The sequence below is a fragment of the Amphiprion ocellaris genome, chromosome 2, assembly GCF_022539595.1.
Source record: "Amphiprion ocellaris isolate individual 3 ecotype Okinawa chromosome 2, ASM2253959v1, whole genome shotgun sequence".
Taxonomy (NCBI): domain Eukaryota; kingdom Metazoa; phylum Chordata; class Actinopteri; family Pomacentridae; genus Amphiprion; species Amphiprion ocellaris.
The window spans coordinates 23,571,728-23,585,641 of NC_072767.1; the positions used below are offsets into that span (position 1 = coordinate 23,571,728).

The following is a 13,914-nucleotide window of genomic DNA, read 5'->3' on the forward strand; positions in this document are numbered from 1 at the left end:
CTGCTTTAGGAGAGATTTCATCTAGACTGGGCTTACTTACTATTATTATTATTATTATTATTATTATTATTATTATTATTATTATTATTATTATTATTATTATTATTATTGTTATTATTGTTATTATTACTATTAGCATTATTATTATTATTATTATTATTATCTCTCAGCTGCAGTTAAATGTGAGAACATCTGCTGTGAAAACAGTCTGCATTCATCTTGAAGAAATGAAGTTTTCTCATTTTTTCCGCCTTTCACTTCGTTTCATCTGATCCACTTCAGGTCAGGTGAGATGGGTTGTGAGCGTACAAACTTGTTTTCATCAAGATGAATGCAGGATGCGTCACGTTGTTTAGGAGAGCGACTAATTGCGTTAGTTGTCTTGCAGGGCCGTCAGGCAGCACTTGAATGGTTTCATCAAAGCTCTTCCCACTCCTGAAAAGAACTTGGCAACTGCAGATTTCTTTGGTCGTGGACTTGGGGAGGCACTCAGAATGATCTTCAGATTCTTCAACACAGCCTCATTAAAGGTTGTATTATCTGGTGCCATTGCCCCCCGCAGCACATCATCTTGAGAGCCAAACTCCTTGCGAAGGTTCTTAAATATGGCCTTGGTGATCATTTTTATGTTGTCATCCTTGATTCTGACAGCAGTGTTTGCGAAATTGACCTCATCTTGCACCTTAGTTGACAGATGACTGATGATTTCATTCATATGTTCTGCAGTCAGGAACCTGCTGCTTAGCTTTGGGGATTTTCTGGCAATCCTCATGATAAGCTCAGTGATGGCAGCGTCGACCATAGAGTCAGTTGGTGAAGATGAACTATCACCTTGCACTGTTTTAGGTCCCCCGTCTAGTTCTTCAGCCGGAGAAACTTCAGGAATGGCGAGATTTGAAACTGTTATGATATCCTTGTTTGGGTCCTCGCATACTATAATGAAATGGCCTTCATATTTTTCAGTGTATTTCAAATATGGCGGTGCATCTGGTTCCTGGTTCGGCTTGTCACAGGGCATCACAGAAATGGGCTGACAAATTTCAGGAGCAGGGATATCTGACACTGCCACGACCTCTTCACTTGGGTTATCAAATGGTATATATAAAGTAAATAAATTGCCGTGAGGTTTTGCAGCAAGAAAGAAACTTGACGGTGCCTCAGGTTCCTTGTCCGATTCGTCAGAGGATTCCACCTTTCCGAGCTGAATCACATCAGATGTGCAATAAAAGCGTGGGTTATCAAATGGTATAAATAAAGTAAATAAATTGCCGTGAGGTTTTGCAGCAAAAAACAAACTCGACGGTGCCTCAGGTTCCTTGTCCGATTCGTCAAATGATTGCACCTTTCTGAGCTGAATCATATCAGATGTGCAATAAAAGCGTGGGTTATCAAATGGTATAAATAAAGTAAATAAATTGCCGTGAGGTTTTGCAGCAAAAAACAAACTCGACGGTGCCTCAGGTTCCTTGTCCGATTCGTCAAAGGATTGCACCTTTCTGAGCTGAATCATATCAGATGTGCAATAAAAGCGTGGGTTATCAAATGGTATAAATAAAGTAAATAAATTGCCGTGAGGTTTTGCAGCAAAAAACAAACTCAACGGTGCCTCAGGTTCCTTAGGTGCCTCAGGTTCCTTGTCCGATTTGTCAGAGGATTCCACCTTTCCGAGTTGAATCACATCAGATGTGCGATAAAAGCATGGTAAAGCCATTTCATCTGAGCTCAGAGATTCCCTTCTTCTACGCATTTTGTTTGAAATCAGATTCAGAGAATCAACACGACCCAGGACAGATGTATCATCAAGGTCGCTACTGAGTTCATCAGAACTCAGATTTGATTCAGTACTTGAACAGCTGGATGCTGGTCTCATGATGTGTTTTTCCTCTGCTGCAGACACGCTGTTAAACTGTGAGCTTGTCCCAGGTGTCACGCTGATTATGTCGTCCAACTCGTCCTCTGATTCTACCAAAGCATACATTTCGTCAGTTGCTGTGGAACTGCGGTTTCTAAGTGCGGTCTTGAAGTCAACTGTCTGGAAATAAAACCAAAAATTAGGAGATGAGGGGTATTTAAAGGCTTGGTCGCGACGTCACATCGGTGAATCGGCGTCATAACGGTGTCATATCAGCGAACGTGACGTCATAAACCCGAATTAACTTCAGTTCAAACTATAAACTATAAACTAACAGCTGAAGTTTTTTTGTTTTTCTTTGGGTTTTTTTAGTGTGCATTACAATCTCGCAAGATATTTTTTTCAAATCGATCATTTTTGTTGAACATCTGAACTCGACAGACAGGGACGTCTGTCAGTATCAGTTTCATGGAGTTCTGAATATTTTGAAATGCGTGTGTAAAGATGAATGAAGCCGGTGTCTCCCTGGACAGACTGCTGACCAGCTGTGCGCTCATTCTCAGACATCACACCTGGAGATACACACAGCAGCTCAACATCTCAAAAAGTCACTGTCCACTTTTCTGCTTATCACCGCGAAATACGACCGACATTAAAAATGTGACAAAGCAAACTTTTGGATCATTGTATTATTCACGGTGTTTGGGGAGGGGGGGAAGAGGTGAGAGACAATGCCAAAAAAAAAAACCCCGTATAGACAGGGAATCAAGGATCGTTAAGACAAAGTTTTAATTTTCTTTGCACACAACGCGGGCTGCACAGTGGTGTAGTGGTTAGCACTTTCGCCTTGCAGCAAGAAGGTCCCTGGTTCGCGTCCCGGCTTTCCCGGGATCTTTCTGCATGGAGTTTGCATGTTCTCCCTGTGCATGCGTGGGTTTTCTCCGGGTACTCCAGCTTCCTCCCACAGTCCAAAAATATGCTGAGGTTAATTGATTACTCTAAATTGCCCGTAGGTGTGAATGTGAGAGTGCTTGTTTGTCTATATATGTAGCCCTGTGACAGACTGGCGACCTGTCCAGGGTGTCCCCTGCCTTCGCCCGAGTCAGCTGGGATAGACTCCAGCCCCCCCCCGCGACCCTAGTGAGGATTAAGCGGTGTATAGATAATGGATGGATGGATGCACACAACGCATTGCGTTTAATCTGAAATTGTGTTTTGGTCGCACTGTTTATTTTTGTACTAACTGTGTGTAGAAGGTTCATACTGAACTGTGGAACTCACTGGTTGTCGGGTCTTCCACGTACAGTACTTTACATCTTATTGTATTGAGTTGGAGGAGGAGCTGCAGTTGTGATATAAAATCTCTTAATATAAATTATAATTCAGCTTGAGGGAGTCACAGCGTTTAACTTCACTGCTTGTGATGCATCCATGAGCTGTGTGTGCATCTTATAATGTACAATGTGTCTAAACCTGTGAAGCATCCGTTTCTCTATAAGTCAGCACTTTTACTGCAGACTTGGAACTGTTATGTTAAAGTTTCTAAAAATGCCCAGAAAATAGTTCAAATTGACCAGAATACATTAATATTATTGTGGTTTTCTGCCAAATAAGTTCAAGAATCACCAAAGTTGTTGCAGTTCATTGAGAGGTCGACAGAATTTGTTCAATAATTCATCACACTCCACTGAATAGTTGAGATAATTCACTACAAGTTCATGAAGTTATCTTACAAACCCAAAGGAAGTACAGACAGCATTTATAGCAAGAGATCAGTATTTAGAAAAACATTTTGTTTTAATTTGTTGTTAGTGGCAGTTTGACTGAATTTTGACATTAAACACACTGCATTTCCCACTGTACAGTAGAATATTAAATGGAAAGAACACATCGTATACAGTCATTGTGTAACACTGATGTAGTATAATCAGTATCGTTGAACTATCTGCCTGACAAATGATAGTGACAGGAACAAATGTATTTAATGTGGATCAGACACATCACGGCCCACACCCGAGCCACCAATATTCAATAGGAAAACTTTGTGTTCTTTGTTAAGGACAAATTTTACACTATCGTGTATATACATTTACTTTTAGCACATGTACACCAGAATAAAGAAAAAAAAGAGCATTTATAGTCATCTAAGAGGCAGCACACAACAGCTGATGAGTACAATTGGAGATGCTTGTCCCATTTATGACCAACAAATGAGATGTAGAGTTCATAAAGTAAGACAGATCATTGTGACTAGTCTGCTGAATCCACCCAAATTGATGGCTGTGCAGGTAAAACAAATAAATGGATGTTTCTGGTGTTTCTTTAAAAAGCACTGGCATGCTGGAGACAACAGCCCATGTTCTATAGTGGAGCACAGCACAACAAACTGCATATCCAGCAACAGCGGTTCAGTTACAGCTCAGAAGGTAAAAATCTAACAAGTTCTGGAATAGAAAATAAATATGTGATGCATAAATTCCTGTACAGCCAGGCGCATATTTACGTAGATTTTTGAGTTGTAATTGAAGAGGAGCATAATTCAAATTGAAAGGGCCAAAGGAAAAATCCCATCAAGGAGAAGTTTATAGCATCTGTCTGGAAAAGTGAGCATCCTGGTGGAAGTCCAGTCGCTGCAAACGCTGATCATGATCCAAACAATCTGTGCAGATTGAAGACATTCAGGCTAGTTAGAAAAGCAGGAACATATTTTAGACAACTTTTTAAAAAAAATTATTCAGGAAAATAAACAAAGCTCCAAACTGGAGAGCTGAAGAACAAGAGAACTTGAGTCTACACAGCATGAATACACCGCGTTCCTAATTATTATCCAAATGATATTTTCCTCTGATTTTCCTAAATAGTAGATGCAAATGACAGTCAGCATAATTTTCAAGTCATCAGCTGTTGAAGTTTAATTCAAATGTTATTGAACAAACCTCCCAATGAAAACAGTATTTTTTTCAAAAATAAAAAACTTAAAATGCACTGTTCCAAATTATTATGCACAACAGAGTTTCAAGACATTTTCTAGGTTTTAAAGCACTGAAAATAGTCATTTGTTGAATTTGCAGCATTAGGAGGTTATATTTACTGAAATCAAAAGCTATTTCAATCAAAAACATCTTAACAGGTCAAGTTACATTTTAACATAGGACCCCTTATTTGATAGCAGCTTCACAATTCTTGCATCCATTGAACTTGTGAGTTTTTGGAGAGTTTCTGCTTGAATTTCTTTGCAGGATGTCAGAACAGCCTCCCAGAGGTGCTGTTTGGATGTGAACTGCCTCCCACCCTCATGGATCATTTGCTTGAGGATGCTCCAAAGGTTCTCGATAGGGTTGAGGTCAGGGGAGGATGGGGGCCACACCATGAGTTTCTCTCCTTTCATGCCCATAGCAGCCCAATGATGCAGAAGTATTCCTTGCAGCATGAGATGGTGCATTGTAGTGCATGAAGATGATTTTGTTTCGGAAAGCACGGTTCTTCTTTTTGTACCATGGAAGAAAATGGTCAGTCAGAAACTCCACATACTTTGCAGAGGTCATTTTCACACCTTCAGGGACCCTAAAGGGGCCGACCAGCTCTCTCCCCATGATTCCGGGCCAAAACATAACTCTGCCACCTCCTTGCTGACGTCGCAGCCTTGTTGGGACCAACCATCCACTACTCCATCCATCTGGACCATCCAGGGTTGCACGGCACTCACCAGTGAACAAGACTGTTTGAAAATTAGTCTTCATGTATTTCTGGGCCCCCTGCAGCCGTTTCTGCTTGTGAGCATTGGTTAGGGGTGGCCGAATAGAAGGTTTATGCATAACTGCAAGCCTCTGGAGGATCCTACACCTTGATGTTCGCGGGTCCAGAGGCACCAGCAGCTTCAAATACCTGTTTGCTGCTTTGCAATGGCATTTTAGCAGCTACTCTCTTAATCCGATGTATTTGTCTGACAGAAACCTTCCTCATTGTGCCTTTATCTGCACAAACCCGTGTGTGCTCTGAATCAGCCACAAATCTCTTAATAGTACGATGATCACGCTTAAGTTTTCATGAAATATCTAAGGTTTTCATACCTTGTTCAAGGCATTCAACTACTTCATGCTTTTCAGCAGCAGAGAGATCCTTTTTCTTTCCCATATTGCTTGAAAATGGTGGTCTGCTTAATAATGTGGAACATCCTTCTTCAGCAGTTTTTCCTTTAATTGGGCTCAACTGGCCAACTAATTATCACAGGTGTCTGAGATTGATTTCAGTGATCCAAAGAGCCCTGAGACACAATACCATCCATGAGTTTAATTGAAAAACAAAAACAAAAATCTTTATGACACTTAAATACAATTTGCATGATAATTTGGAACACGGTGTATACACTAGAAACAAGAAAAAAATTCATGTGTTGCACTTGAAGGTAAATTCAGATTTCTTTATGACTTTTCAGAGTGAGATGGTTAAATTCAAAACAAACCTGTTAAAAACTGTTACTCATGCGAGTTAACATATTTACCATTTAACACTTTAAATACAGCTGCTTTTTTTTCTAACATAACAGCTGTACATTACAGCTGTTAAACTTGATTCTTTCACCATTATCATTTAAACAGGTTACTCAAGAAGTGCGTTCTGGTTTGACACTGTTCCATAATAAAGGAAATTAATATTACTAATTGAATAATCTCAATAATAAATAGCAACACATTAATCAGTTTTGAAATCTGTCTTCTATCAGCTGCAGTACCTGCAGTGAAAATGGATTTAACAGCAAATCAGACCCAAACATAAATACATATTTAAGCAATTTCTGAATTATATTATTGTGACAGGGCTGCACAGTGGTGTAGTGGTTAGCACTTTCGCCTTGCAGTGAGAAGATCCCTGGTTTGTGTCCCGGCCTTCCCGGGATCTTTCTGCATGGAGTTTGCAGCCCTGTGATAGACTGTTGACCTGTCTAGGGTGTCCCCTGCCTTTGCCCCAAGTCAGCTGGGATAGACTCCAGCCCCCCCACGACCCTAATGAGGATCAAGCGGTGTATAGATGACGGATTATTGTGACATTACTACATATATTTATTTTGACATTACTAAGGATGTGGTGCAACAATTTAGAGGGCTGTGACCTGTGATTTTTTAGCCCTTGTTCACTAGGGTTCTAGGTTTCAATTAAGGTTTTAGTTAGGGCCCCAACATTCTCTGTTCTATGGTGATATATATGGTCTGTTGCAGCAATAAGTATTAGCACTTCCTGTCAGAGAATTATCTAATGGTTGAGTCTATTCGAGGTGACTAACAGATTCGTACTCACAGGATCATGCAGAACATGATGAAGACATTCCACAGAGCAATGAAGATCCGGAAGTATCGTAAACTGAGCAGAAATTCTCTGATGTTGTCACCTGGAAGACAAACTGGTCATTATTGTGGCAAGAAACTGAAAATGATAAATACCTGGGATACACACTATCATGTATCTCTTACTGTAACACAGAACCACACACACCTGTTGTTGGTGCTCTGGACTCATCTCCAAACCCCTGTGACTCCTTCCTTTTACTGCAAAACATGGAACAGTTAAATTCAAACTGAATACTTGGTTTGTTTTGTTTTAATGCACAGTTAAACCAACGGTGGTTCATTGTAATACTTACAGCTTGAAATTCAGCACAGCCCCTGCATTGACCAGTAAAGTCCTGGAGAACAGAGAGACAAAGTGTGTGTTTACAGGTAACTGTGTAATTTACCTGCGGAGCTAACGTTACTTGCTGCTGCGCTGGCATTAGCACAGAGCTAGTTAGCTTATCGTTTAGCACGACAAACCGCTGTCTAACAAATAAAATAACACATACTAACCTCAGCACAGAAGATACGAGTTAAATAAGCACATATTGCTGTGTAGAACTGGTCATACATGGAAAACATTACCCGAATATCAACAGATCCGCGATCATCTTGCTCTCATCACAGCACAGTCTGCCCACTTCCGTGTTCGTCCACGCAATCAGGAAAGAAACCAATAGGATTTCAGGACACTGAAAGTGCAGATTTTCTTCCCTGAGTTCATACTGTAAGGTACAACCTGTCCGCTAGTCTGAGCCCACAGTGGAGGTATGTTTCGTTTGATCAAATGTAAGTGGATGATTTTAGTCTCAGCAGCAGTAGCTGTAAAAGCTAAGGGCAGATCAGTGCAGGAGGCTGAAGGTTCGAATAAATATGACCTGAAAGACTAAGAATCGGGAAAATTTCATTTCGGACATTACCTGGGGAACGTTCGTCACCTGGAGACAAGCAAAAACAATAGCAACAACATTTTCACAGGTAAACGAGCTCTAATTCACATTTAAACAATCACAATGACACTATAACAATTATTCACACAGTCTGAGATATCCCTGGGTCATTGATATTATCTAACTGTGGCTTAATGGAGTAATAGGTATGACAAAGTACTAAAAAATATCTGTACTTCATTTTTTTTTCCGCAGGTGGAGAGAAAATTTATGAAAATTATAACGTCGGAAAGTGAATGCTTCTCTTTTGGTGTTTCCATTTGACAATAAAATTCTAAGAAGCGTTAGGATTTATTTTTTTTAAGTTACTACTAACTGGACACTGAAATTGATATTACATATCAGTGTTACAATACTGATAATAATAGCCATTTAATGTGCAATGAATGAATGGGTTGTGCTTGACCTTTAAAAGAGAAGAGATGGAGCTAAGCTCTAACTCCAAGCTCTGATGGACACAGACAGGTTCAGGATGGAAAGCTACAGCCGCCTACAAAAAAAATGCTGCTTCTTCTTCTACACATGCATGCACACTAAGAAATATAGAATTTTGACTTTGATACACAGCACATTTATATTTCCTTATAATGTAACAACTAATTGTACTGAAGCTCCTAACTCAAGGTTGTTTGAGGGAGAAAAACAGAATAATCCTCCCTATGAAATACCATTAATGGCTACATCACATCTCAGCTAACAATAGAATAATACTAACTGGTAGAAAGCAGACAAAAGTTTGCAGGAGGATTCTGTTTACAGGGTGCGGCTCCTGGGGATTGGATGGATCGTGTGCCAAGAGGTATGAACATATCTGTGCACCAACTAATGGGAGAGCTAAGTTTAAACCACGGTTCATCCCCACCTTTAGCTAATCACATTTCAATATTTGAATTATATGTTGGTGTTTTATAACCAACCACATTCCACGATACTGTATAAAACGTCCTGTTCATATCAGACTTTATCCTTTTCTGGGAGGCTGTTCCAAACAGAAAAGATCCTTGTACAAGATTCTTTTGAGACACTGATATTTACAAAATAAATAGCTTAATAGGAGAGAAGTAGTTTGTCTTCTACGTCAAAAAAACAAACACGCTCAACAGAAGACATGAGTGATAGTGCAAAACAAAACAAAAAAATTGTTAGTTGTCTTTGTTTTTTTCACAGAACAGCAACTGAGAAAGAATTATTTTAACCAGGCAAGATTGGTGTCGTTTGGTCTGAACCTCCATCGTAGCCCAGAATGTTTTAAGAAGAATGCTTCTACAGTACTATCCTCTTTTACATAAATACAAAAAAAAATCCATGATAAAAAGTGATATTTTTTATTAAAATTAAAGGGGTAGGCAGAAGACAAGTACAATAAAAGTTAAAACCAACAATAAAAATAAAACAATTGGTAAAATGAAAAAGAGACAGGACCAGAAAGACAACTACAAAAACACATTTATATAAAGGAAAGAAGAGACTTTTAAGATGACACTGACATCTACAACTGGGGACACCTGTGGAAATAAATGACATTCACCAACACAACTCCTACTTTGAACTAGTAAGAAACAAAATGATCATTAAAAATTACAATTAGCATTAATAGCCTACAAGATACACCAATCTCACTCCAGCTGGTAGATAAAAGTTGGCAACTCTGGTCTCCTTTAGGGCTTTTGTCATGAATCACACCTTTACCCATGATTATAGCTGTAAATCATCATACACGTCTTAAGCTCACAGTTTGACTGGTTTAGCCTGCATTCAGTGTGATATAAATATGGAAGATAGAGTGAATTTAGAGGGGAAGTTGGCTGACCTTACTTTGCTTGGAGCACAGTGTCTCACATTTCATATTCATTTTACTCTAAAGTAATATAAATGGTGCCATCAGGAGGTTAAAATCCATTTGTGGGCTGATCTTAGCCAACAGTGTGTCAGATCCTAACACCTCTGGGCAGGGTGCAGAATTTTAATTTAGTTTCATATTTATTTGATTACACTTTTACTGAAGTAATAGTTCCAACCAAGACCAAAACGTAGGAGAGATCTTTTAGATAAATGACAAATACCCTGTATTTGCACATTTCTTCCATGAAAATGTGACACAGGAGAGAAGCAGGTTTTCTATTGTGTGGCTTTGGCGCCCTCTAGTGGAGGCAGAGGTCAGTGTTCTGGTTATCAATCCTGACAATTAAAATGAAAAATAGACCAAGTAATAAGAATTAAAACAGTATTGCTAATTATTAAAGCAGGTTGTTATTACTGCGACTTCAGCCTGTACATTTCTGCATCATCTGACAGCATTTTTTTTCCAAGATCCAAGTTCAGTGACATGAAGTTTCAATGTCTGCCCACTTTGGTTTCACTTGAACTCTCAGCAAAGACGACAGAAGCACCAAACACAACCCTACAGCACTTTATAAAAGAAACCAGAGACGTCCACAGATGGAACATGATTCATGTGTTTTAGGAGGTCCAGTTCTGATGCTCACCTGTCCATTGTTGGTGCTTTCAGCAGTTCCCAAGGGTCAGCATGGACAACTTGACTGACTGGTCTGCGTTTATGCAGTCCCATACGCAACAAACTGCGATGCACTGTGTATTCCGACACCTTTCTATCAAAACCAGCATTTACTTCTTTGGCAATTTGAGCAACAGTAGCTCGTCTGTTGGATTGGACCACACGGGCCAGCCGTCGCTCCCCACGTGCATCAATGAGCCTTGGCCGCCCATGACCCTGTCGCCGGTTCACCACTCTTCCTTCCTTGGACCATTTTTGATAGACACTGACCACTGAAGACCTGGAACACCCCACAAGAGCTGCAGTTTGGGAGATGCTCTGACCCAGTCGTCTAGCCATCACAATTTGGCCCTTGTTATAGTCACTCAAATCCTTACGCTTGCCCATTTTTCCGGTTTCTAACACATCAACTTTGAGGACAAAATGTTTACTTGCTACCTAATATATCCAACCCACTAACAGTTACAGTTCAGAAGGTAAAAATCTAACAAGTTCTGGAATAAAAAATAAATATGCAGTGCATAAATTCCTGTACAGCCAGACGTATTTTTACATAGATTTTTGGGTTGTAACTGAAAAGGACCATAATTCAAATTAAAAGGGCCAAAGGAAAAATCCCATCAAGAAGAGGTTTACAGTATCCATCTTGAAAAGTGAGCATCCTGGTGGAAGTCCAGTCACTGCAAACGCTGATCATGATCCAAACAATCTGCGCAGACTGAAGACATTCAGGCCAGTTAGGAAAGCATCCAGCTAACAGCACATTTACACAACTTTTTAAAAGGTATTGAGAAAAATTAACAAAACCACAAACTAAAGAGCTAAAGAACAAGAAAACTTGAGTCTACACAGCATGAATATACACTATAAACAAGAAAACAATCCATGTGTTGCACTTGAAGGTAAATTCAGATTGCTTTATTACTTTTCAGAGCGAGATGGTTAAATTCAAAATAAACCTTTTTACTATTGGTCATTATTAAACATAGTGCACTGAAAGTGATCAATCCATAAACATTGAGTAAAATGCTTTGTATACATACATATATTTATTTTGACATTACTAAGGATGTGGTGTGACAATTTAGAGGGCAGTGACCTGTGATTTATTAGCCCTTGTTCACTAGAGTCCTCGGTTTCAATTAAGGCTTTAGTTAGGGCCCCGGCATTCTCTGTCCTATGGTGATATATATGGTATGTTGCAGCAACAAGTATTAGCACTTCCTGTCAGAGAATTATCTAATGGTTGAGTCTATTCGAGGTGACTAACAGATTCGTACTACAGATAAATACTTGAGATACACACCGTATCATTTATCTCTTACTGTAACACAGAACAACACACACACCTGTTGTTGGTGCTCTGGACTCATCTCCAAACCCCTGTGACTCCTTCCTTTTACTGCAAAACATGGAACAGTTAAATTCAAACTGACTACTTGGTGTGTTCTGCTTGAAAGCAAAGTTAAACCAACGGCGGTTCGTGGTAATACTCACAGCTTGAAATTCAGCACAGCCCCTGCATTGACCAGTAAAGTCCTGGAGAACAGAGAGACAAAGTGTGTGTTTACAGGTAACTCTGTAATTTACCTGCGGAGCTAACGTTACTAGCTGCAACAGCTAGTAACGTTAGCTCCGCTGGCATTAGCACAGAGCTAGTTAGCTTATCGTTTAGCACGACAAACCGCTGTCTAACAAATAAAATAACACATACTAACCCCAGCACAGAAGATATGAGTTAAATAAGCACATATTACTGTGTAGAACTGGTCATACATGCAAGACATTACCCGAATAGCAACCGACATCAACACATCACAGTCGGCTCACTTCCGTGTTCGTCCACGCAACCAGAAATTAAACCAATAGGATTTCAGGACACTGTTAAGTCACTGTTAAGAGTTCGGATTCCCTGAGTTTAAACTGTAAGGTACAATCTGTACATAAAGTGTGACTCCACATTAAAGCCATGTTTCGTTTGATCAAGTGAAAACTCAGCAGCAGTAGATGTAAAAGTTACGGGCAGGTGAATGAGTGCATGAGGCTGAAGTTTCGAGTAAATATGACCTGAAGGACTAAGATTAGGGAAATAACCAACTTGGTTTGCGCTACCTGGAGGACGTGCGTCACCCCAGAGACAAGCAAAATAATAGCTCACTCACATAATCATGCCCAACAATATGCAAAATGTGTCTTTTACAGCACAATTAGAACAGAATAGATTTTTTTTTTTTTTTTTTTAAAGAATAAACTATTTTGTATGGATGAACGTGTATGATAACCAACTGAAAAAATAGCTCTACCTCATAATTTTTTTGTCAAGTGAGGACCATGGAGAGACAGCGAGATCCCAAAATGGCTTTGGGACCATGAGCCAGAAAGCTATGAGAAAGAGAAAGATCTTGATAAAGGATGGTGGAAGTTCCTCCTTTAGTTTTACCATTACCATACCATCTACCAAACAAATCTCTCCTTTTCCCATCAGCAACACCTGCATCTCTTCTCTTGGCCTATTTATAAGGCCAGCTACCAAAAGATTAATAACAATAAAAACGAGCATAACCTACAACACATATCAATTTCACTCCAGGTACTAGCAAAAAGTTGTTAACTCTGATATCCCTCAGTGGTTTCTGTCATAAATCACACCTTTGCATATGATTATAGCTGTAAATCATCATAAGACGTTAAATTTGAAAACCACTGATCTAGCTGCCTGCCCTCACTGTGGTATCAATATGAAGCATTGGCTGAGCACAGAAAGACAGTGGGTTGACCTTACTTTACCTGGAGCACAGTGTCTCACATTTTACATTCATTTTATTTTTAAATAAACCGAAAATGATACAATTAAGAGGTTAAAATCCAGGTGATTTGTGGCCACAATATGTCAAGATCTGAACAACACCTCTGGGCAGGATGCAGAAGTTCAGCTGAGACTGTTTTACAATTACACTTTCCTGGTATTAAAAGTTAAAACTAAATATCACAGGTGGGATAGATCTTTTAGATAAATGACAAATAGCCCGTGTTTGCACATCTCTTCCATGAAAATGTGACTGCGGAGAAGCAGGTTTCCATTGTGTGGCTTTGGGGCCCTCTAGTGGGGACAGAGGTCATTGTTTTGGTCATTAATCATGAGATTTAAAATGAAAAATAGACCAAATAATACATTTAATTAATCGTAAACATACATAAATCGGGGTTGATATGTATAAAAATGGGTTTGTGATTGCTGCTTTAAACTCAACATTTTCTGCATCATCTGAC

At 39.5% G+C, this 13,914-nt stretch overlaps 1 protein-coding gene and 1 long non-coding RNA gene across 3 annotated transcripts; both read right to left on the reverse strand.

Annotated features, from left to right (window-relative positions):
- Window positions 1-3,630: 3,630 nt before the first annotated feature.
- On the reverse strand, window positions 3,631-7,868 carry smim7 (small integral membrane protein 7). The gene is made up of 5 exons (XM_023293723.3): window positions 7,765-7,868; window positions 7,491-7,532; window positions 7,343-7,395; window positions 7,148-7,238; window positions 3,631-4,511 (listed from the first exon to the last, which is right to left on the reverse strand). The coding sequence occupies exons 1-5, from the start codon at window positions 7,788-7,790 to the stop codon at window positions 4,496-4,498; spliced, it is 228 nt and encodes a 75-aa protein (XP_023149491.1). The 5' UTR covers window positions 7,791-7,868; the 3' UTR covers window positions 3,631-4,495.
- A 1,563-nt stretch (window positions 7,869-9,431) lies between these two features.
- Window positions 9,432-12,505, reverse strand: LOC111584565 (uncharacterized). Of its 2 annotated transcripts, none has more exons than XR_002747722.3 (4): window positions 12,435-12,505; window positions 12,142-12,183; window positions 11,994-12,046; window positions 9,432-11,362 (listed from the first exon to the last, which is right to left on the reverse strand). It is a non-coding gene; the product is annotated as an uncharacterized LOC111584565 (long non-coding RNA). The 2 variants fall into 2 exon arrangements; XR_008599742.1 differs by having other exon boundaries at window positions 12,363-12,478.
- Between the last annotated feature and the right edge of the window lie 1,409 nt (window positions 12,506-13,914).